General features: G+C 41.8%; 1 protein-coding gene across 8 annotated transcripts in view; it reads right to left on the reverse strand.

Annotated features, from left to right (window-relative positions):
- Nucleotides 1-23,203, reverse strand: part of tle3b (TLE family member 3, transcriptional corepressor b) — a 32,573-nt gene that overhangs the window by 5,789 nt on the left and 3,581 nt on the right. Inside the window, exons 3-17 of one of the 8 annotated variants that reach the window (XM_037534443.1) lie at nucleotides 23,068-23,168; nucleotides 22,610-22,673; nucleotides 20,525-20,569; nucleotides 12,334-12,396; nucleotides 11,969-12,073; nucleotides 8,572-8,604; nucleotides 6,708-6,909; nucleotides 5,748-5,764; nucleotides 3,037-3,156; nucleotides 2,808-2,858; nucleotides 2,260-2,412; nucleotides 1,721-1,853; nucleotides 1,259-1,407; nucleotides 914-990; nucleotides 275-524 (exon numbers count right to left, since the gene is read on the reverse strand). In XM_037534443.1, the coding sequence (XP_037390340.1) occupies nucleotides 275-524; nucleotides 914-990; nucleotides 1,259-1,407; nucleotides 1,721-1,853; nucleotides 2,260-2,412; nucleotides 2,808-2,858; nucleotides 3,037-3,156; nucleotides 5,748-5,764; nucleotides 6,708-6,909; nucleotides 8,572-8,604; nucleotides 11,969-12,073; nucleotides 12,334-12,396; nucleotides 20,525-20,569; nucleotides 22,610-22,673; nucleotides 23,068-23,168 (1,563 nt within the window). Of the gene's footprint in view, nucleotides 1-274; nucleotides 525-913; nucleotides 991-1,258; nucleotides 1,411-1,720; nucleotides 1,854-2,259; nucleotides 2,413-2,807; nucleotides 2,859-3,036; nucleotides 3,157-5,747; nucleotides 5,765-6,707; nucleotides 6,913-8,571; nucleotides 8,605-11,968; nucleotides 12,074-12,333; nucleotides 12,397-20,524; nucleotides 20,570-22,609; nucleotides 22,674-23,067; nucleotides 23,169-23,203 lie in introns of all 8 variants that reach the window. The other 7 variants (XM_037534442.1, XM_037534445.1, XM_017703563.2 and 4 more) reach the window with 7 other exon arrangements.

The following is a 23,203-nucleotide window of genomic DNA, read 5'->3' on the forward strand; positions in this document are numbered from 1 at the left end:
CTGCTAAATATGTAAACAGTCACAATAATTAATTTAGTTACATCATGGCTAAATACAGGTAATGACCAATCTTTAAGAGTTTTAACTTGTCTAATGGTCACTCTACTTCATGCAAAATTGTTTACAAATTCATAAAAAAATTTAATTATTGGTATAGTTGTCAACTACAGTAAGGAGCCTATTATGGGTTTTTGTTATTGACCCAGAAATGCCATATTGGTTCATTTCTTAACAAGCACAAAGTGTAGACACGCCCACAAGCTCTGATCTTTACCAGACAGTCCAGCTGAGACACGGGACTCTTGCTGCCAGGCTGGCTGATATCCCAGATCTTCACACAGCCCTTGCCACCTGTGTAGACGTGGCGGGTGGGGTTGCTGATGGTTACTGCGCAAACCACCTCTCCGTGGCTCAGTGTGTTGATCTGGCGGGCGTGGCGTGGGATGCCCGGGCCGATTAGAGCGTCTGGAGGAAAAGGTACTGGTTGCATCTGTCCATCTGCGCTCACATGGAAGGAGTACGCTCTGTTTGGGATAGAAAGAACAGATGAGAGATCTGTTTAAACAAAGAGTATCTCTCCTATATTAAACTAGACAACACAACAGCAATTTAGTGATAAGCATAATCAATGTTTTAGGTAACTGGTAATAGCATTATTCAGCAGCACATCATGACACACTGAACTGAAGGAGAAGACTCAACTGCAAAATGTTAAAACCGATTCTAATCAATTATAATAGTACTTTTTCACCCAAAAAAAAAAACCAGGCTATTTTCAAGAATAAAAATAAAAACAGTTAATACTGTCCATGTTCCACACGCATGCAAATACCTCCAGTCACACTTCTGTCTTCACTGCAAACACAGCTTTAACACACACAGACACACACACTGACTACATTTAAGTACTCACGGTTTTCCTCCAGAGATCGACGTCAGGCTGGTTGGGAGACCTGGAGCCCGCATATGAGGATGTGGATCGAATCCCGGCTATAAAACACACACGCACACAGTAAATGAACAGTGCACCACAATTTGTATCTCAACTCCAGTTCCTCTCTCTCTCTCCACTATAGAAAGGCTTGTTAAAACAAGCAAGCACCACTTTTTTCCCCACACCCACAGCCACCTACTTCCTCTGCTGCCAGACAGGGCACACGAACGGGCAGTTAAAACACAAAACAATATTTAACCACTAAAGGGTTCCAAATATGCACAACAGCCCCTGAAGTGATGAGAGGACAGGGAGCAATCTCACCATAGGCGATCGGCCGTAAGCTGCACCCATCCCAGAAGAGATGTGGAGGCCATATACGCCTGGACTAGTCAGAGAGCCGTTCATCTCTGGATGGTGACCCATCATCGCAAACGGAGCTGCGTAGGACAACGGAGTGCGCAGGGCAGGAGCTGCTGGCATGAGGGAGGAACAAAAGTGCTCAGTAATAGTTTTAAGCAATAGTAATAGTTTTTAGCAACTCTCTAAGCAAGTCTTCAAGACATTAACGCTGTAACAAACCCCCTGAAGTGGTAATATTACAGGAGAACAAAAATGTTACATTTCATTATTGTAAAGAGATTTTAGTCATTTTGGATCATTGCTATTGGTACAGTCACCATGAAAACACGCATGAAACGGTATTTTCACATTTTTAAGGAAAAAAAAATATTACTGAAAAGATGAGGTTTGGAATGTACTGAGCGTGTGTGCATATGATCTTACCCAAGGCCTCCATGCCAAGGGGCTTGCCGGGGATGGGGCGGAGGCCAGGGGTAGTGCTGGTTCCTGGTGTAGGGGCATCGTTACGTGGGGTGGGGGTGTTAGACTTCAGGCCGGGGGTGGAGGACTTATCATTCTGTATGAAGCAGTGGAAGGATAATTAGAAACTGACCAATCTAAAACAGAAACAAAAGATACACAGAAAGAGAGAGACACAGCACACAACAGGGAGAGAGATTGGCCATCACAGTGCCATCATTATGACCAGTATGGAATCAAAAGCTCCTACACACACACAAAGGACAGAGAGGAGGGAGACCAGATTCACCTCTGCACTTCGCTTTAATCTCTCTCTCAGCCTCAGACCAGTTTAAGAGCAGTGAAACACTGGAAGAGGCTCAAACAGAAGCCAAGTGTTCATATCCGATGTGCTTCTAGTCAGTACTGGACCAGACTTATTTAGCAGAAATGGCACTAGGTTTTAATATGAGTTGGCAACACATAAAACAGTAGTGTTTCCAGTCTTTCAGCCCAGTCCTTACATGTGGGTGATCCTTGGCTTTGGACGAGGGGGTGCTCCCAGATGAAGCCACAGAAGCTGGGCTGTTGGGGGCATCTTTTTTCAGCGCCCGGGCCTTGTCCAGGCCATTCTCTGGAGGAGAGTGAGCAGGACTGACCCTCGGGGTGGCTGGGTCCTGCAGGCAGAATAGTTAAAGACATTTACAAGAACCCAGAGCTTGATTATGACCAATTAGGCACGTCAACATATCAAGATCTTTTATCAATCATTTTGTTGCTTTCCAAAAAATGAACTAAAATAAAAATATATTTTTAACATAAATGGAACACAGCAGCAGCTCTTTACATGGTGTGAAAAGTGGTGGTACAAATGAACAAATGAAGTCATGAGATGGATAATGCTGAGAATTAGGGATTATTAAGAAAGTATGAAAAAACATGAACAAATTAGACCATGCAAATACAAAGAAACAGACAATAGAACCCACAAATACATGCTATATAAGCACAGATTTGCACCAAATAAGTAAATCTACAATTAAAAAAAAAAAAAAAAAAAAAAAAAAAGTACCTCATTGGAAACGTCAACCACCAGGTCGTCACTTTTGTCACCATCACTGTCCTATGGCAGGAAAAAGACAGAAGATTGAGAGAAAAACCATTTCATTTTTTATGCCCTATGGAATTATTTTCAAAAAAATTAAATAAATAAATAAAATAAAAATTACAGATATAGTTAGAATTTGACTAAAATACTTTGTTACAGAAAAATAGCAGTTCATAATACTGTGCATACTTACATATCTACTCATATTATCCTTCTCCTCCATTTTGCGTTTCTTTGGATCCAAGCTGTAGTCAGATGAGCCCCTGTGCTTCTCGCTGGCCCTCAGACTGTCCGATGGCGACACAGAGTTATTCTGTAGATGTGAGGGCACATAAATAGTGTAGAATGGTTTACATCCATGTTATAAGATAAAGTGTGCTATTAAATATTAAAAATAAACTATTTGTTTAATCTGTCCAGCATGTATTATTTTGTTTATAAACTATAAACAATTATAAAAGTTGACAATTCAGTGAAGCCAAAAATAGTTAAAATCAGTGAATAAGATCCTATGCTACAAGATATTTAATAAATCCCCAATACAGAAACCTCTTCATTGCAGCAGCAGTCTGGAGATGTAAATAGCCAGTAAAGCCTTGGACAGACAGCTCTCTCAATAGCCCTAACACAAATATCAGAGGCGACTTGGGCCACCAGGGGCTTTGAACAAGGCGTGTGTAAATCCAGCCCTTGTCGAAAGTAAACATGGCTGGAGCAGAGGGTTAAGCTCTGCACCGTGTTAGATCAGCAGTGGACTGGCAGCCAGGGAGAAGCTGTGTGTGCACGCAAGCACACCATCCTACAGAACCCAGACCCGGTGAAGCAAAGCAGGCAGGACAGCTGAGCAAACTGGAGCTGAAGAGAGGAGCTCCCAGGCTGGGCCAACCACACTGCACTTCAAACAGCCTGGCCTAACCCTATAGTCCTGGGCAACCGGCATGGAGCCTTATCCAGCCACAACAAGCCAACTGGACAGCCACTTCGGAAGGAAAGTGATCCTGACAGCACAGGGACGTAAGGGATGATGGGATGCAGGAGGGAATGAGGGGAGGATGAGGGGTGTAACGGAGCAAAACAAACAAGCTGACCAGAATCAGCAGCCTTCCTCCCTGAGAGTTAACCAGCCAGAGGACAGCTTGTTTTCCTATCCTCTGGCACCCCCCACAGAACACCCCACCCCTAAACCAAAAACACAAGCCAACAGTTAACCTTTCTCTACACTTAGCAGGGCTGAGCAGGGAGGCAGCAGGGAGAGACCATGTTGCCCATTCTCTTCGGCCCTCCGCCAAGATCATTCGCTCCATTTATTGCTCTTGGTGGGTTTCTACCACAGTAAATAAATAAATAAAATGAGAACAGGAGGGGGGAGGAAGACAAATTGGGCAAACTAGGACAGGGGAGGGAACTGAATGTGGTGCTTCGACTGAAGCTGCCTGTCTAGAGAGTGACATACTAAAACAGAGAGGAATCAGACAGAACTAGATGATGAGTGGGGAGGAAAAGGGGGGGCGTGGGGAATTGGCAGCCACATTGGCTGGGCATTGAGTGGCATTGCCACTGGGCATGCCTGGGCAGGATGGCATCCTCAGAGAGAGAGAGAGAGAGAGAGAGAGAGAGAGAGAGAGAGAGAGAGAGAGAGAGAGAGAGAGAGAGAGAGAGAGAGAGAGAGAGAGAGAGAGAGAGAGAGAGAGAGAGAGAGAGAGAGAGAGAGAGAGAGAGAGCCAGGACACACATGCCAGGGCCAAAACCACGATGCCAAGCCCACGTTCTCTTTGCCTGACAGCCTTCTATTCATCCAGAGAGAGGCAGAAACAGAGGAAGAGAGGGGGATGAAAAGAAGGATGTGGTTGGGCTAAGGGAAGTATTCTCAAGGCTGGGGGGAAGAAAAAAAAAAAAAAAAAACCCCCACACTAAACCTCTGCCCTCCTGGGAATGAAACAAAAGAAGGCCCAGCACTGACCGGCTCGCACACCACACCACCAGCCAACACACGCTTCAATGTGGCCTTTGTCAGTGTGGTGCATCTCCGCTTCTGTTTCTTCCCTATTCTAATCCTCAAGTAATAAACAGATCTAGACTGCATCGACAGCATGAGATGAAGGAAGAGTCTATGTATGTGTATGGAATTGCTGCTCCCAAGTAGGTTTAATTGGCTGCCCTTTTAAGGCAGGCTTAACATCATTCAATAGGCGAAGTTCGAGCAGCCCTATCAGATGACCCGTGACAAGCGGAAGACCAGGCAGCCGTAGAGCGGAATGGCCGGCGCAGAGCTAAGGGCTAATCAGCAACAGGCTCTGATTTCTGCAGACATGACTGCACCCATTCAACACGCAAACAGTCAGAGGCTTTGCTCGTAGCCAGCTTACTGGACAAAAGAGAACACAAACAGGCATTTGGAGGATATGGAACAGATAAGGGCAGAAGGGAAGGATCAAATGATAAGAGAGGACAGAGAAAAGGAGGGAGACCCAAAAAAAAAAAAAAAAAAAAATGAAAGGAGGAAAGAAGTGAGACTGGCTAAGACAAGTCTCTGACAGCGACAATGGGGAGGAGACGAGCCGGGGGGGGGGGGGGGGGGGGGGGGGGGGGTTAAATTGGGGTAGTGCAGAGGACAAATCCTTTAAGACACAGAGTCAAAGTCTTTTTTAATTGTGATGAAATTATAGAGCTGCTAATCCCTGGCCTGCGCTGCCGCTCATTTTTCACCTGGATTAAAGGCGGAGCGGGATTAAACTGCAGACTCCATTTCCCTTTCATTACTTTATTTAAAAGGGCTTAGTGTGCAGTAATGCAGCCGGGCCCTCTCCAGGCAGGCGTCGGCGCTCTAATGCCGCACAAAGAGCCCCATCAGCAAACAGCGCAACTCAAAGTCAATGTCAAGCAGATGCCCTCGCTGCCACTTACCGTGCTTGACTCCCGGTCTGTGTCCGCGCCAATGAGAGGAGGATGGGATGCCAGGAAGGGAAGGTAAATAAAAGTGGAGAAAAATAAAGACATGAAGTAAGTACACATCCTTCACATTCTTTACATGAACAATTTCTGTATGAGGAGCATAGCTGAATGTGACTAGGCATAGAGCAATTACATGGTGATCGAAGAGACTAAAAATACTCAGTGAGCACTTCTACTGGTAGTATTCAATATTCGTCTTATGAAAAGGCATGTAGCTATAAAATCTATTATTAAAGCATTCTGAACAAACAAGCTTTCTGCTCTTTTCCAAGTATACAGAAACATGTTAACATTTTTTTCGGTTATAACTGGCTGTGTACTATAAATAAAACACATAAATATAAATATAACACATTATGTTGACAACTACTAAAGATAAAAGGTTTGTTTACAAAATGTTGGTCAGTTCAGGCTCAATTCACACTTGTAAACTCGAGTTGTCTGATGTGAAACCTACAGAAAAATTTGTTCACAGCAGAGGTGACAAGAATGTCTGAGGCACTTAATGTCTCTTTATGATAGTTTTGGTAAAAGTTTAGCCAAAAACACTTAAAAGCCATTCATGGTGGAGATGTACATGTAGGGTGTTAAAGCAAAACAGTCCCTGAAGAAAACTACAATTTCAACATTATATATAATGAACTCATGAGGTTTGAAGGTTCTTTAGGATAGTAAAGTGTAAAATAGCTGTATCTGCACTATAGACTCTGCTGGCATGACCACCACTGCAAAGAAATCAGTCAGTCAGCTTCTCTACAAAGAGCCACTCTGTTAGATCAATCTGAACGACTTTGTTTCCATCTTAATGATTGAAGTATGCAGCAATTTTGAAAAATCCATTGGAAATGCACTATAAAAATGATACAACCATGACAAATGTACATAGAGAACATAGAATATGTGCGGGTGTACCTCTGTGCTCCAGATCATGATGGTTTTTCTCGTCTTTAACCGGTAAGTGTGCCTGACTGCCCAGAGCTCCTAGTGCTAGTAGTCCAGAGCTGGAACCTGTGACCGGGGGTATGCCTGGGGGCTGCAAGCCCGAGGGGTGTGGGGGCAGCTGGACGGGTGGTCCATGGGCTGCATGAGAAAGGTGCTGAGCTTGAAGCTGCTGCTGCTGTGAAAACACACAAAACAAATAGAACCCCAAGTGGGTTGGCGGGAAAAGACACAGACACCGAACACTGGAGGAAGAGGAGGGATTAGTATACACGCAAGCATATGTGCACAGATGCATACTGACACACGCAGAGGCATATTAGCACCCTGACACTTCTATTAGTGTTTGGATCAAAGAGGGACAGACCTGATACAAGTGCATGTACACACAAACACACAGACTCTTTTTCAGATCATTTAACATCACTTGGGTCTAGATCATACGTGTGCCGGTGCCTTAGAAACACATCTACGATGGAAATACTACATTCCAAAATACACAGTTAACGACATGCAGGAAGTCTTGTTTTGGTATAAGGGAAAAAAATTAAAACCAATTCCAAGCAATAAAAAATGTGATTCAAACCACTACTCTATCTTTCCTGCCAAAGGTGTACAGCAAATGATGTGAAACAAGGTTAAACTACCCTTAAAAAGGACACAAAAAAAGGTTGATTTATTTTAAATGATATTCCTCCCTCTTTATCCTTTAGAATTACAAAAGCTGTTTTTGTTACTGTGCCTTTAAGACTGATCTGAAGGGCTGTCCTTTATAGTGATTTGTATAAAAAGCAGCCTGGGCTGAAGCATTTCTCATAACTTTGACGTAAATGGACAGGCCTAAGTTGCCACAGGCTGATATGTAAACGCACTGTTTTTTTTCATGACATCATAAAAATAATGAATTATGAACAGACTGATTTTACAGCTTGGTTTCCATATATGGGTCATATGGACTGAAGAGTGACAGGGATGTTTTGAAGTGTTTACATACCGCACCTTTCCCTTTTATTTCAATAAAAAAAATAAACATTTCTAAAAATTCCTAAACAAAAAGAGGAATTAAGTTTTTCAGAGTTAGTTACTATTACAGTTTACAGGCACATTAAGACAAAGAACATCTGCAGCTTCTGCAGTGCACTAAAGCAGAGCGCCATGCCTCCTTAACAATGCACAATTAGCTACTACACGGTGCTCTCATTAATTCAATCATCAATAATGTGGCCAAGGCAAAGTCCCTATTTACAAGAGGAAAGGGAAGAAGGAAAGAGGTAATGATAGGGAGAGAAGGAGAATGGAATCGTGAAGAGATATGGGGAGAATCAAGCACAGTAGCTCTGGGTGTGTGGTTAATGAAAGTATTGCACCAGAAGAATCATAAAGCTGCCTCATTAGCAATGCATTAGCTCAGGAGAGACACATGCAAAAATAAAGAGATAATCTTTTAGCAAAACCGTTTAAGAGCATACTGCTGATAAAGATCTCACACACTCCACTGTTGTCTTTTCCATTTAAGGAAATCCACAGATAATTTTCAAAGTAAGCACATGTATGTATGCAGATGGGAAAGGCAACAATAACAGCCATTTCACAATAAGATCTATATTAATTCACAATGATTTTAGTTGACAATACTTCTGCACAAAATGCACACAGTCCACAGACACAGAAAACTAGAATTGTTAGGAGCAGCATTTAAATTAATTAATTAATTAATTAAAAAAAAAAAAAAAAAAAAAAAAAAAAAACACACCACACACACACACACACACACAACACTTCCCCACACAGGAACAAACACACACGCGTACAGCCACCAAGCGCTTTTAACACTGACCATCAGCGCTGGGTAGACAGCATGGGCCTGTTGCTGTGGAAGTGGGGACAGATGGAGGTGAGTTGAAAAGGCAGTCAATCAGTCAGCTAAAATCCCAATCACTTTTCTATTAATACAGTTGAATTTGAGCATATAAAAAAGTTCAGTGGAGTTCTTTTTCATGCTTTTGGTGTGTTTCCTGAAAGGCAGCCTATTACCAGATGAGGGCTTTTTTTTTTGGCTTGAGCCATAACACCTGATCAAAAGATAAAGCTTCTCACCCTATTGACCACCATATGTAAAACAGGCTTGTGTTATCAGAACAAGGCCAATTCAGCTCATAGTCTTCCATGGAAAACTGAATTTGAAACCCAAATGTGCAGCAACAGCATGCAAAGTGAGCATGGGGTTCCTCATTACAGCAAAGTCAACAACAATAACAAAGGGATGGCAGTTTAACCTCTTGGATTTTGGAGGGGGACTTCATTGATAAGGGTGGGACTACCATTGATGTGGGCTACAATGGATAACCACTGTGAGAGCATGTTTTTTTCAGCTTTTTTGTAGGCCTGTGTACAAAATATTTGCATTCTGAAAATGATTTTTTTTTGTGCAGCCATCATATCAGTAACGCGGTTGAACTCTAGTCAGTTAGACAGACATAAATGAGTATCTGAGAAACTACAAGTTGGGTAGGAGATACGGAAAAAATGCAAAATTATGATGCATTTATGAGATTTTATAAGCTAGAACAGAATGAACCAGCAGTGACAAATTTAAAAGCTACTTTTAAAAAAATATATAAATACAATAAGATTTATTCAATGTTTCACCCACTTCACTGCACTAAATTAAACAGGTCTAATTATATGCTCTCTTCATAATGAAACATGACATTGTGGGCGATATCAACTTCTATTTATTATGCTATATTATTATGCTATTATTACATAAAATGTGTTCAAACAGTTGAGGTTGCAATTAACCTACACTAGCAAATTCAGTCACACACACCTCCCCCACCCCCACATTTCTGGTCTTACTAGCAAGTTATGACATCCATGCAGTTCATTTTTCTTCACTCAAATATTGTGAGAATATCAAACTGTGATTCTAGAGTCATGAATGGAGTCAAAACTAAACATTTAGTATATAAAAAGAGGCTCATTCATCCAAAATGTGAACTTTATTAATTTGTTTCATTAAACCCAAAGCTTGTTACATCATCTAATCACAAAGCAAACCCACATTCCCTACTGTTACGTGTAGGCTTTTCCAAAATCCTCAAAGGGAACAACCACATTTCACACAAGTACCAAACGAACCATGCAGAGTTATGACTGAATTTGCCTGCCACTCTGACACATTCTTCCATTTGAGCATGAGGCTAATCCCTACAACTGCAACATAAGAGTTTTACATTTTTTCTTTCACCATCCGCTCTACACTGAAGACAGACCAAAGGTAGTGAATGTCACTAGTCTAGCCCTGCTTAAAAAAAAAGCTAATATTTACAGCCCTTAAACGGCAAAAGTCATCACAATAAGTGCCCGGCACTATCTGAATATTGAAAACAGCTAAGCGGATAGACAGTTCTTCGCTATTTACATCCCTACAGTCACAGCACTCAGAGTGTAGCCTGCTGGAATAACTGCAACAAACAAGCACCCCCCCCCCCACTGCAGCACATGGTCTCCCTTCTCTTCGCTCTTCATTTCTCAGCCCATCTACTTTCCTCTCCACTTCCCTGTCAATTTTTTTTATTCCATGTTTCTTCACACCCTCTCCCTCCTTTCCTCCACTGTGTGTGCGCGCCAAACACTGCTGGCTCCCGATTAACAGTGAATCTTTAATGACCCCATCACCCCTCCCCTTCCTCTTCCACTCAGAGCCAGGGCACACAGATTGATCTTTTGCCATCTCTTTATCCAACAAATAAAAGCTTGTTTTTCCAGCCGGTGCGTGTGTGTGCGTGCATGCATGTGTGTATCTGTCTGCCTGCCACAGTGAAGCGTGTGTCTGCCTGACTGCCTCCCTCTATTTTCCAGCCATCATGATAACAAGGAGACACAGAGGGCGAGTGTGTATGTGTGTACTAGCATTAGAAGTCAACCCCCCCCACCCCACAACACCCCACCCCACCCCACCGGCTGCCCTCCTACTCTCCCCCCCACAAAGCTGCTCTGCTGAATAGCCGTCTGCTAAATGGCGGAGTCCTGTGGACAGTTGCATTCAGCTGGATTGGAGGAAGCAATTACCTTGAAAATGGGGGTCAGAGTCTTGGCTCATTTGCTTTAATTGAATTCCAATATCTGGCTCCAGCTGCCCTGACCCAGCTCAGGGAGTCCAAGCAGACAGCCAAACCCCAAGCAGGCTAATCACAGCGGGGTCAGCTCCTCTAGCCACTGGCCTGAACTACTACGGGACACCATGATCATCTTAACTCAAAAATAGCTGAAGGGTCAAACAAACACAAGTCACACATAGTGGTCTATAATAGTAAAGGTGTAACCACTGTTTTGTTTGCTTCATCCTTGGGCTGAAGTGATGGAAATGAGTGAAGCCAACGATTGATTCAGACCAGAGATGCTCACAAGTCACTTCACTGCAAGTGAAAATTTTTCATTGAACACATTAAGGTTGTTTCTACTTTTGTCCTCAAGTCAAGTAGCAATTCAGTTTACGGTGAGCTCGATTCACGAGTCACACATGCAATTTGAGACTGTATGTGTGATTCGTGAATCAAGCTCACCTTAATCTGAATCGCTACTTGACTCTCTGCATAATGCAGGTAATTTCAAAAGACCGCTTCAAGCAAGTTAAGTCTGCCTTGCTTATAATTTCAAAATCACACACAAGTTTATAATCTAATGTCTTGAATGAGACTTGCACCTTTAGACTGCCCAGAAACTGATTCTCACACACACACACACACACACACACACACACACACCTCAAATAAAACGAAAAACAATGATATGTGTTAACACTTTTTGAGGTTGATGGCACATAAATAAAACAATGGTGTCAATGCATCACAACAAATAAAAACAAAAATACAAAATTAAATAAATTAATAAATCAGACCATAAATGGCATGGGCAAATCTGCACAAGGTGACAGGCTTGCATCTGGATTCTGAGCTGGATTCATCTGTTGTATAATAGGCACCAAAAGGCCTTATAAATGTATTTCAACCTACTAGACCAAATTTGACTCGTCACAAACACAATGGCTGATCACAAATCTCATTCAGAAATACTGCTTTAGCAGAAGTTAAAGTGAGTGAATGAAGTTGTAAAATGGCCTTAACAGACAAGGCTATCCAGACAGGTTGCTTTCTTGGTTCAGCATGTGGTCGGTGTGCAAATTTGCCCCTGGCCCTGGCCAAATGAAGGAGTAAGAGGGGTATACACACGGTGAGAGGCAGATTGGGAAGTCCACGTACCCCGATGATGGCATTCAGCTCTGTCATTGTCACTTGCTTAGCACGCTCAACAGCCTGGGCTACCTGCTGTTGGTGCTGGAGGAGAGAAAGACAAAGACCTGTTAATGCATATTACTTCAGCAAGGGTAACTGAGCATTAGCATTTTCACCTACTGCCTTGGGCAATGACAGAAATAGAGTTATTATGACTTATGGAAGCAAGTCTGCTACGATTACTAGATTTAAAAGCTCTGCACGCACACACACACACACACACACACACACACACACACACACACACACACACACACACACACACACGATTGGAAATGAGGAAACAAAAGATGTGCATGTACCTCTTGTGACAGAAAAGGCATGATTTGAGCAAGAATCGCATTGAGGCGCTTTGCAATTTCAGTCTAGAAGAAAACAAATGACAAAAATATTAGTTAAAAAACAGCATTGCAGAACTTTTGAATCATATGGATATTTTCAATACTTCAAAAATACTGATATAGTGCATGTTTTGTTACAATAGAGAATCATGTTTAATTAAATTCAGCTGGATAAAAACAAACATCAAACCACTGAATAAAAAACACTACATTAAAATAGGTAACAAATGAGAATAGCAATATGTAGTATAACAATACACAGAATTTGATTTGATAAGGTGTCTCAATTCAACACAGTAAAAATAAGGACTTGCTGAAAAAGTGTCTTCTGTTTCTCTGTTTATTAGAGCTTTCAACATCACAAAAGTATGATTTTTGTAATGCTCTCGCCACAAGCCAAAACATTAACTACAACACAACATGCTAGATATTAGGATCCAATACAATTTGCACAGACACAATTCTATACAATACATAATGTTGTATTGTTACATCATTAATCATGATGCATAATGTGTATTGTGAAAATGTCTTGAAAAATCACAATGTTATATTACTGCTATCTGCACCCCACCAGATACGTTTAATTTCTCCAGTCAGGATTAACCCTAATGACAAACTTTAACTTCTTAACTGACAAATAGAATTACTGTAATATAAAAATAAAAATCCACTCTGCATCATTAGACATGACGAAAGCCAGCACTGCAATATTGCATCAAGCCAGTGTAAAGCTGCACTAGGGATAATGTGCCTGTCCAAAAGGCAACAGTGGAAAAGAAGCCAAACATGTCTGGCTGGGCCTGGGGTCCTGCTGCCCATCTGGCCTGAGGAAGAGGCAGAACACGAGAACACACACACACACACACACACACACACACACACACACACACACACACACACACACCACACACAGAGAGAACATCTGGGCTTCAGCTCTGCAGCTCTCCCTCATTACCTAGACAGATTATTTCATTAAGATGCTGAATATGCTAATGCTGATTTGGGGCTGCGAGATAAATGATGGCAATGCTGAACAATTACCATTTTCCAATTCCCCCCCACACTCCACATGCAGAAGAGCTAGCCACCACTGGCCACCACGGACACATGGATAGAGAGAATAAAGGAGGAGGAGGAGACGGATGGAGGGAAGGACAGGAGAGAGGAAGACAAAGAAAAAAGGGTGAGCGAGGGGGGGCAAAAGAGCAAAAGAGGAATGAGGGTGTCAAAGGGTGGATGAAAAGTGAAGTGGCAAACAAATTGATTATAGAACAGAGCAGATGGCCCAGCAGATGAGAGAAGTCTCTCTTTCTCTCTACGACACATTCCGTTCATTTCTGGCTGTTTCACCTCATGGGAGGGGGCGAGAGGGTCCTACTGGTAAACTCAGGCAGGGAGGAGTGGGGTGTGTGTGTCAGCGTGAAATGTGCCCACTCAGACAGCATATCTAGTACTGGACAATACTGATAAAATCAGACTCACGAAGTTTCATCACTGTAGATCCATTTGAAACTACCAATTATAACAAGTTTTTGAAAAGACAACAACTGGCGTAAAACTGAAAATCTTTTTATTTTGGTGGGTACAGGTGGGGGCTCACAAATGGTCATAGCTCTAACAGTTTAATACAGGAAATGAATGCCTACATTCTGAGGACTGCTACTTTTTGATGCTTTAAAAAAAAAAAAAAAAAAAAAAACACAACAAAAAACACACACACACACAGTTTTGTTATCATTGTATTCCCTTAAATAAAATACACCAAAAGGAAACGTTAGTTTTGTATGCTAATCCACAGAGAAATTGGATTTCCAGAAACAAAACAAATAATCACAAAAAGTAATTTAATAAATAAAATTGTTCTTTTTTTGGTAAATAATTCACTACATAGGAAACGTCACTCTGTCATAAGTATGTGGCTTTGCATCAAAATTTGTAAAGCCACACATTAAGTTAGACAAACTTTTGACTTGTAGTGTACACTACAGGTAGCCAAGTGTTTTCTCAGTTTAATAAAACTGAAAATGAGTATTTTCACAACTACACAACACCAAGACTGTTAAAGATGGTATTTCCCCGTATCTACTCATTCATGCACACACAAAACTAGGAGTGTACCGATTCACAAAATTCATTAACAGACTTGATGTGATGCAGAAATGTGCCGATACAACACAGCGACAACAAAGAGCAGACAAGCTAATGTGTAGCACCAAGGTAACACACTAACCAAATGCTAACAAAAACACACTACGATGACATGTTTTGCTGCATAGTGCCACATAAACAGACACACAAACCCCTTCCACTCTTGCATATATCCACCATCCCCTCTCTCTCACTCTCCCCCTTGAGCTTCAGTGCCTCCATTCCTGAGGCACTCTCCCAGGTTGCCCCAGCAACCGAGCTGGCCCTATCTCTCGCTAAGATCATTATGGAAATTGGAGCTCTGTTTGACCAGAGCAGGCAGCAAAATCATATTATGCGCACAGGGGCGGGTCATTAAACCAGATTTTCAGTCTGTCCGTCAGATCAACTCAGCCAATTAATGTGGATAAACGGGTCAGCGGGGGGAGGGGGTACCAACAGCTCCTCTTAAAGGGGGGTTAAGTGTGCGCTTGTGTGTCTGTCTGCTGAGTTGTTTTTTTTTTGGGGGGGGGGGGGGGGGGGGGGGGGTCACAGACAAACCCACTGACTGTGTCAAAAAGAACTAGTAGAAGAGCTTTTCAGCTAAAAACAAATGCTGCTTACTGTCACTCCAAAGTTACACACTCATCGGTCTATGTACTGTAGCTACAGTAGCTAACGCATGGCTACACCACCTAGTTCCTGTTCATGTGCAGCTACTGTGGAAACAGTGGTTATGAACAAACAATCTGTTGTCTACATCTTCCATCTGAGCTGTAACAGCATCAGCTGTTCCACTGCAATGGTTAAATGTAAATATTTTCCATAAAGATTTGCATCTCCATCTCCAACACCTTAAAGCAAACCAAGTGTGAAATAATCACAAAAAAAAAAATGGTTGAGAATGCGGTAGTCACAAAACTAAACAGCAAACAGCTATGATGAGCTCAGCTCAAGACACTCAGGTCAGTTTCATCCATCGTTTGTGTATACGTGACATCTACTGTATTGAGAAATCTCAGTATCTACTGAGAAAGCTGCAATGACCCTGGCCTGTCGCTCCCCCAGTGCTGGGTTTTTGCCCTCAGCTATGTGAATAGGGTGTAGGGTGAAGGTGGGAGGGGGCGTGTGGGTAGTGCCCGTTTCCACCGAAGCGTGTTGAAAGCTTTTAGTGCTGCTCCATCACGCGGCGCGATAAAAATAGGGCGCCGTCACTTTAAGGCTGTGAAAACAGAGCCCTTGAGCGCTGAGGAGGCTTTTTGCTCGGCTTCACAATTCCAGGTGCTCAGAGCTGTCTAGCACCCCGTGAAGAGCACTCTCACTCACTCTCACACACACACACACACACACACACACACACACACACACACACACACACACACACACACACCCACCCCTGTCAGTGGAACACAGGGAGCCATTTGCCTGTTGCTACTGGCGTTAGCTGAGTGGAGGGAGACACTGATGAGCATTAAATATGGGGCACAACAACAAGGGACTGAAGCAGCGCCACTCGCAAACGAATCAGCGAACACATGCACAATGTGATGAAAAGTTGAGAAGAAGCCTAGTAATCATGACTAGCACACACATACTCAGCACAACACCAACACAAAATAATCCATAACATTTATCAAAAGAGTGCTTTTATGTAAATAAACCCCACTACGGTCACCATATGCACCCCAAAACCACTCACTCTCACTTGTAATCAGGGATACATCAGTATGTCAATTATGTTATTAGGAGTGCCATTTTCTCTCTACCTTTTAATAAAGTTTTTGAACTCCAGTTTAGGTATTTCATGTTTCTTCCATGAATTTTCCTTTGACTTTTCTGAAAAAATTTTTTTTATAGCATGTAAATAATGATTGTTTTAACAAAAAAAAAATAAAATAAATTAACAAAGGGTCTCTGATATGATGTACATAAGGTGTACTTTTACTGATGCCAATATCGATGCTGATATATAAACATTCCCAAAATGTAGAAATTGGGACTATACCTATCTGGATTAGCAATAGAGAGTAACATTTATTTCTATAGGTTTACATTTAACACAAAACTAATAAAATGCAGACATTGCAGTGCTGCATCCCAGTATTGTCTAAATGTACAGCTCTTCTAGAGTACAATAAAGTCATCAAATCAGGCTGAAATACTGATTAAACGCAAGATGTAGATTACATATATATGCACACACACACACAGAGCGCACGAGAGAGAGAGAAAGAGTGCATTTAACGAGTGCATTCACAACTTCAGTAAACTGTACCTCAGATGCCACACACACAAACTCCACAAACACACTAGTCTAACCCCCTCTGGCCTGAGGCAGAAAGGGCATATTGAGCGGTGATGCTGTGCAAGTGGGGGAAGATGGCTGCTCTCCTTGGGCCATTGTTAACGTGCAGCAAATCCTGCTCTAACTGTTTATTGATGTCTGTGTTTCCCTGAGCACTGCTCTCCTGGGAGGGGAGCCAAGGGCCACGGCCCCAGCGGCCGGGTCAGGTAGCAGAGCACTGGGCCAGATGCTGCTGAAACCTTACACGTCACACACAAAACACTTAAATCCAAAACTATGCCTATGACAAACAAATCTTAAATTTGACAAAACATTTTTGAAATGTTTTCACACCATTTGAAGATGACCCTGCCCTTTGTGTTGGGTCAAAATTTATGATTAATGGACAAACAAACGGCCTTAAATTACAGTTGCTTAAACAGTGATGAGATACTACAGATTGTGTTAAGACTTGGCTGTAATGCAATAAATGCACGTACTCATTTCACATGAACCGAGTTACCACATAAAACTGACGAAAGAAGACCATCTTCTTGACGAAATTAAACGAAACGCTGAAAAAAAAAATGGTTCCCTGAAAATGTCAAGTCTCTAATAAAGTGACAGCACATCTAATGGAGCTTTTACATGTTGCTGACACAACCTACTTATTATTTGACATCAAGGCCTAAACTTGTGTTTCTTAACAGCTAACAAGGTCTCTCACAACTGACAGTACAAATGCTAAATAAGAGGATTATGCTTTGATATAGTTGTCCTTTAAGATCAGTTTAAATATGCTGTTTGGAAACAGTACTGACACAGTAAAATGCACATGCAAGCACACTGCAGGGTTATTATTACACCATCTCCTTGCAAGAACTTTACCACACAGTTTCAAAATCACTCCAGCAAATTAGTGTGCTTTCAATTAGGTAACGTAAGAGTGACTGCAGTCCCTTTGGCACTGCAGAGCACTGCTTGCTTTCCACTGACACAGCACTCACAGAGCAGCCAGCCACTGCCCCCAGTCAGAGGGTCAACAGCCTGAGAAGTGTCTGCTTGAATTTTAACAACAATTTACAGACCAACTATAAGCATGAGTGCATTCTGCAGCCAGTCTTGCACACACACACACACACACACACACACACACACACACACACACACACACACACAAAGGAAGACTGCCACGCTCCGAGTCAGTTTACTTTGGCTCATAGACAAGTCGACCATCATCACCTTGGCAAACAATTCCTGGAATCCTGAATAAATTATTCATCTGAACAAGCTTGCTCGCTCTTTCTAAACTCGCTCATTGCACCTCTCTGGACATAGAGAGAGATTCCCTTAATGATGCAGAGTTTCTGTTGAGCTGCTTATTGTCAAGCAGAAAGCACTGAACAAGCTGGAAACAAACACACACACCCCTAACCTCCTAAGCAGAGCTGGAGAGCAAAAGAAAATGAGAAAATAGAAAGAGAAGGAGAGTTGTCTGTACTTTGGACCAGCAGGGTGCCGCCATTGCAGGGCAGCCTAATGAGGCACGATAATTAAAGTCCCGTACTGACACTCGCCCCACTGCCCTCCTCCTTAACGACCGTCTGCTCCTTCCCTAATGACGCCCCGCTACTCGCCTGGCCATCCTAACTGGCCTCAGGCTCTAACGGACAACTGGACCAGACCGGAACAAGCACACGCACACACACTCTTTCAGAGTGGACAGAAATATCAGTCATTTTGCAACTTGAGAATTTCCTTCTTCAGTGCTCTTGTAGAGTAGTTTAAAGCACTGCTGCAGGTATTTCAATTAGTGAACTTTACTGAATGTTTCATTTAAAGGAACAGTTCAGTGAAAAATTTGCACAATTCTCCCCTTACCCTAAATGTAATCAGTCAAACAAGATGTGTTGGTGTTTCAAGTTTACTTTTGCACTGGAGCTACGAGTCTAAGCTAACATGCACTGAAACCGTATATCTCACCAATTAACACTGAGCAAACAGCATGCCTAAATCATTACAAACTTACCTCTAGTGTCTTAAGCAATCTCAAACAGTCTTGCTTATTTATTTACGTGACACCATATGACAAACTTAGTTATATAAATGGAAAAAATATACTGCATAGTGAAAAACCAAAGTTAACAGCTGTCTTGAAGTCAGAATTTAGTTTTTTGGTCCACTGAAGAGGCGAATTTCCAGAGGTAAAAGATTGTACTGCAACCATCATCAGAATCTTAATGCTGTAAAATCTTAATCTGCAAAAAATGTCTAGATTTTATCCATTTACTACATGTATAACCCTCTACAAACATTTTTTCATTCTCTGTGATGCTATTCCAGGCAGAGCTACTCCCAGTATCTACATTTTACAAATGTTTATACAGTATATCACCATATATGCACATGAAAAGTATTGGATATTGGCATCAATTCACAATTACCACATTGGAGCATCTCTACAAATTTCAGACACTACGTGGTCTGACTGTTTTGGCTGATCGACTACATTTGGGATAAGGATAAACTGTAAACCATCCACATTTCTGAGCTCTGATAACACAGCAGGTTTGCATGTGAGGTTTATGATTAGGCTGATGTCATTACTAGCACACGGTGGAGGGCAGCGAGGCCACTCCCATATGAATAATGGATGTGCTTGAGTCTACTCACTCTGGGCTTTATTGATAAACAAAACAGGGGCCTAGAAGCAGGCAAGTCGATTAACCTGTTTGCTCCCAGCCCCCTCAGCTGCAGACAGATCCTTTCAGGATATTAACTACCAACAGGAACGTGCACACATACAGTGTAACTGACAGGTTGTCCATGTATTTCCAAATGACCGTTTTGTTAATGACATTAACCTTGTGAAGCCTCCACTGAACACTTCATCTCCTTATTAACGACATGCAAAAGAGAGAACTGATCCTGCAGGACATCACCGTCTACTGCAAGTCACGTTAATTGTACTGTATTTTTATTTTAAAAAGATGCCTCAGTGGCAAAGCCCTGATAACCAGTACTTGCATGTTCCAGCCTTCTTGAGTCCCACATCCTATTCAAAGCAGTTGATGTTCTGTGATTTATCTGGTACAGCTGCTTTCCTCTCTGCAACTCTTTCTCTTGTTTATGCAGCGTTGTCACAGTGCCAGAATACTGCATGTTAGTCAGATCATATTCAGGCCCAACACAACAAATGCACAATATGCGTTAGCCTGTCAGGCTGCCAGGCTGACTCCACTTCCCTGTGCATAAGGGGTGTTTGGTGCATACCACCACAGGGATGCCCATGTTGGCAGAAAATCTGTTCTTGCTGGTGAATGTGTATCATTTTCTTCTGAATGTCATTTCTTTCCTTTTTCTTCACAACAGACAATATGTTGAACTGGCAAGATAAAATTGTTCATCTATGCTTCATATTCATAATACGGAAACCTCACACTTGCAGTCAGACTTCTCCATAATTGCACCTATCCATTACTATGCATTCATTGCTTGCTCACTGTATTCTTATAGATCTTGCTTGTTTTTTTTCCTGCAAATTATTGAAATACGGCACCTCATTAAGCTTAAATGAACCTTTAACCACAGGTGACGTAGAAGATATATAAAAAGATATATATATATATATATATATATATATATATATATATATATATATATATATCACACAGTAAGCACTACATGTGCTTTTCTAACAAAAACAGAATAAGACTGTTGTGTGAAAGTGTCACATACCTGTTTGTGCATTTCAATGTTAAGCCCATAGGACATCTCATAGTACTGCAAGAGAAGAAATGAATATGACTTAGCAGGCAAAAGTACACTTTGAACATTCAGTGATAATCTTTCCCCCCAGTAATTGAAACAGCTACTCAATGATCATATGAAATACAAAGGACACATACTAATACACAGCACAGCGCAGCATAAACACTTACTGTGATTTTGTAGCATTGAACAGATGGCCTTAAGGCAGAAGGTCATAATATGTCTCTCCTATATTTGCTGTGCCTGATGAATCATAACGGTGCATGTACACCACAACAGATACAAAAGACTAACACTAAATAACACAAAGACTGGTTGCTGGTTAAATTAGAACATATAGTAAGGCTACACTGGACACATCATCATAGTCTCTGCCAGTCACCATCAACGCATTCTTGCTCTGTCATTTTTGGTTTACATCACAGTTTGTACACACACAAAAGCTGTTGGTTTATCAATGAGTCACACACCGTCTCATAAGGCAACCACACTGAAATCTGATCTTACCTCACCTGATACTTCAACCTGATCTGATAAAAGTCCTCGACCAAAAAATTGTTATAAATTCTCAAGGCATTTCAAGACAAAAGAGAATACAGATTAATCTTGGCTTCTGCATTCTATTGTACAGCTAATGCAATACCCACAAAACACACAACCATCCAAAGAAGACACTGACAACCTTTGTGGTCTACTCCCACACACACACTAAAGTGACAACTTGAAAAAAGTAAACAAAAAAAATAGGCCACAGGCACAAAAGATAGCATTGTGAGACAGAGTACAGATAAACTGCAGCTCTGATTAGCACACAAACGTCTCTGTTTGAAGGATGCTTACTCAGTGGCCTCAACACTAAGAAAATCTGATTCAATTCAAAGGTTAATGGCTAGCTTCCATTTCACACACTGTCCGCGTTCTCCCTTCCCCTCCAACTAATTTCTAAATAAATAAGACTTATGACTCCAGCAATGACGTAGAACAAGACTCCATATCGATGTTGGCCCTGTCTAATCTGCATTAGAGTGGAATGACCGTCACCCACAGCCACCAACATCAGCTGATTCTGCCAACGTCAGAAAAACCTTGCCAGCCCCTTCTGATTTGCTCCGTTTATCTAGCACTGCCCTTTATCTTGTTGACCCGCCTTACTACGAAAAAATAATATTTAACAAAAGTACCGGAATGTCAAGTCAATCCCTGCATGTCCAAATAAGATAAGAGAGGCTGGTTAACAGTTCAGCATAGTTCCTCCTCTTACAACACAGCCTGCAGGAACTGCCTTTCCTTTTGCAAGTTTTCGTGCTACAGTTGCATGACCTGCTTCATAGTTTTCAGAAATCAAGCACCCAAACAAGGGTGAACGGTGACCCACTAACGAATCGATCTGGATGATACAGCAGCACAGATACCCTCAGGTCTGTTTAGCACAGCGCAAATACCCTCAGGTCTGTTTACATTTAAGACTTTGTATGCTGTATCCTGTCTTCTTTAAAAAGTACATCACCACACAAGCACTTTTATCTAAGCAATGTAAACACGAACCTGCTGCTTTTTCCCCCTTTTATCTTTTGATTGGAAGTTTGGAAGAATGTGTGAGAAGTATGTGAGTTCCCATCCAGGTTAAGTCCTACCTACAGTCCCACCTACAGTCCTGGAACATACACACTACCTTTCAATTTCACTGTAAACTACTACAGGCTACAGAAGAAACTGAAAGTTTGCAAGACAGCACAATGGTTTGCACAGCATTCTGAATGTGTCTAAACATAGACAACCAAGAGGCCAGAATATGATTCAGAACAACCCATGACATCCTCCCCCAAACACTGGACAAATGAACCTCCTGCCATTTCACAACACACACACACACCTCTCTAATCACAACTGATACTCTAACGCTATCAGTGCAAACATTATCAGCGTGATAAACAGGGGTGGTAAACACTAAACATTAGCCTGCATATCTGCCTGGCTGCTCTGATGTTTTGGAGGACATGATGTAGATAGGAGCCCACTCATAGGGAAATAAACAGCACATCCGGCCCTCACCATGACATAGTGACGCTGCATTTCTGTCTTCTCGTTGGCCAGTTTGTCATATTCCACCTTAAGACTAGAACAAATGAGAAGAAAAACAGGACAGAATGTATGTTAGGATGCATCTTAACCCTGCTTTTATTTTTCACTTTTTTTAGCCACTCATAAAGTGCAATATGCTGGAATGCACCTTAACACAACTCATAGAAAGCACAACTGCAGTAAGGATGTTTTCTATAAATACACCACACAGTGCAAGACCACACCACTACCACAGAAAAGGTTCACATATTAACAGTTCATATATTTAAGGACTTGCTTCACAGATTAATAGCAGGCACATTACAATACCAGTGGTGTTCTACCACTGAAAAAATTAACTAGGCTTTGGCTCAATCTGGGTCTGGGAAACCAGCCATTAATGTACAATCATTAAAACCATGCAGTGCAGAGGGGTCAGCTGTGTTTACCTGTGATACTGAGCTTGCAGGAACTGAAACTCGTCTTTGATCCTGTCACAGGATTCTGCTACTGTGAATTTGAACCCGGGCTGACCAGGTTGATGAGGTGCCTGAAACATACAAACATCATTTCCCATCATTCATT

This window comes from Pygocentrus nattereri, chromosome 25, assembly GCF_015220715.1.
Source record: "Pygocentrus nattereri isolate fPygNat1 chromosome 25, fPygNat1.pri, whole genome shotgun sequence".
In the NCBI taxonomy this organism is placed as follows: Eukaryota; Metazoa; Chordata; class Actinopteri; order Characiformes; family Serrasalmidae; genus Pygocentrus; species Pygocentrus nattereri.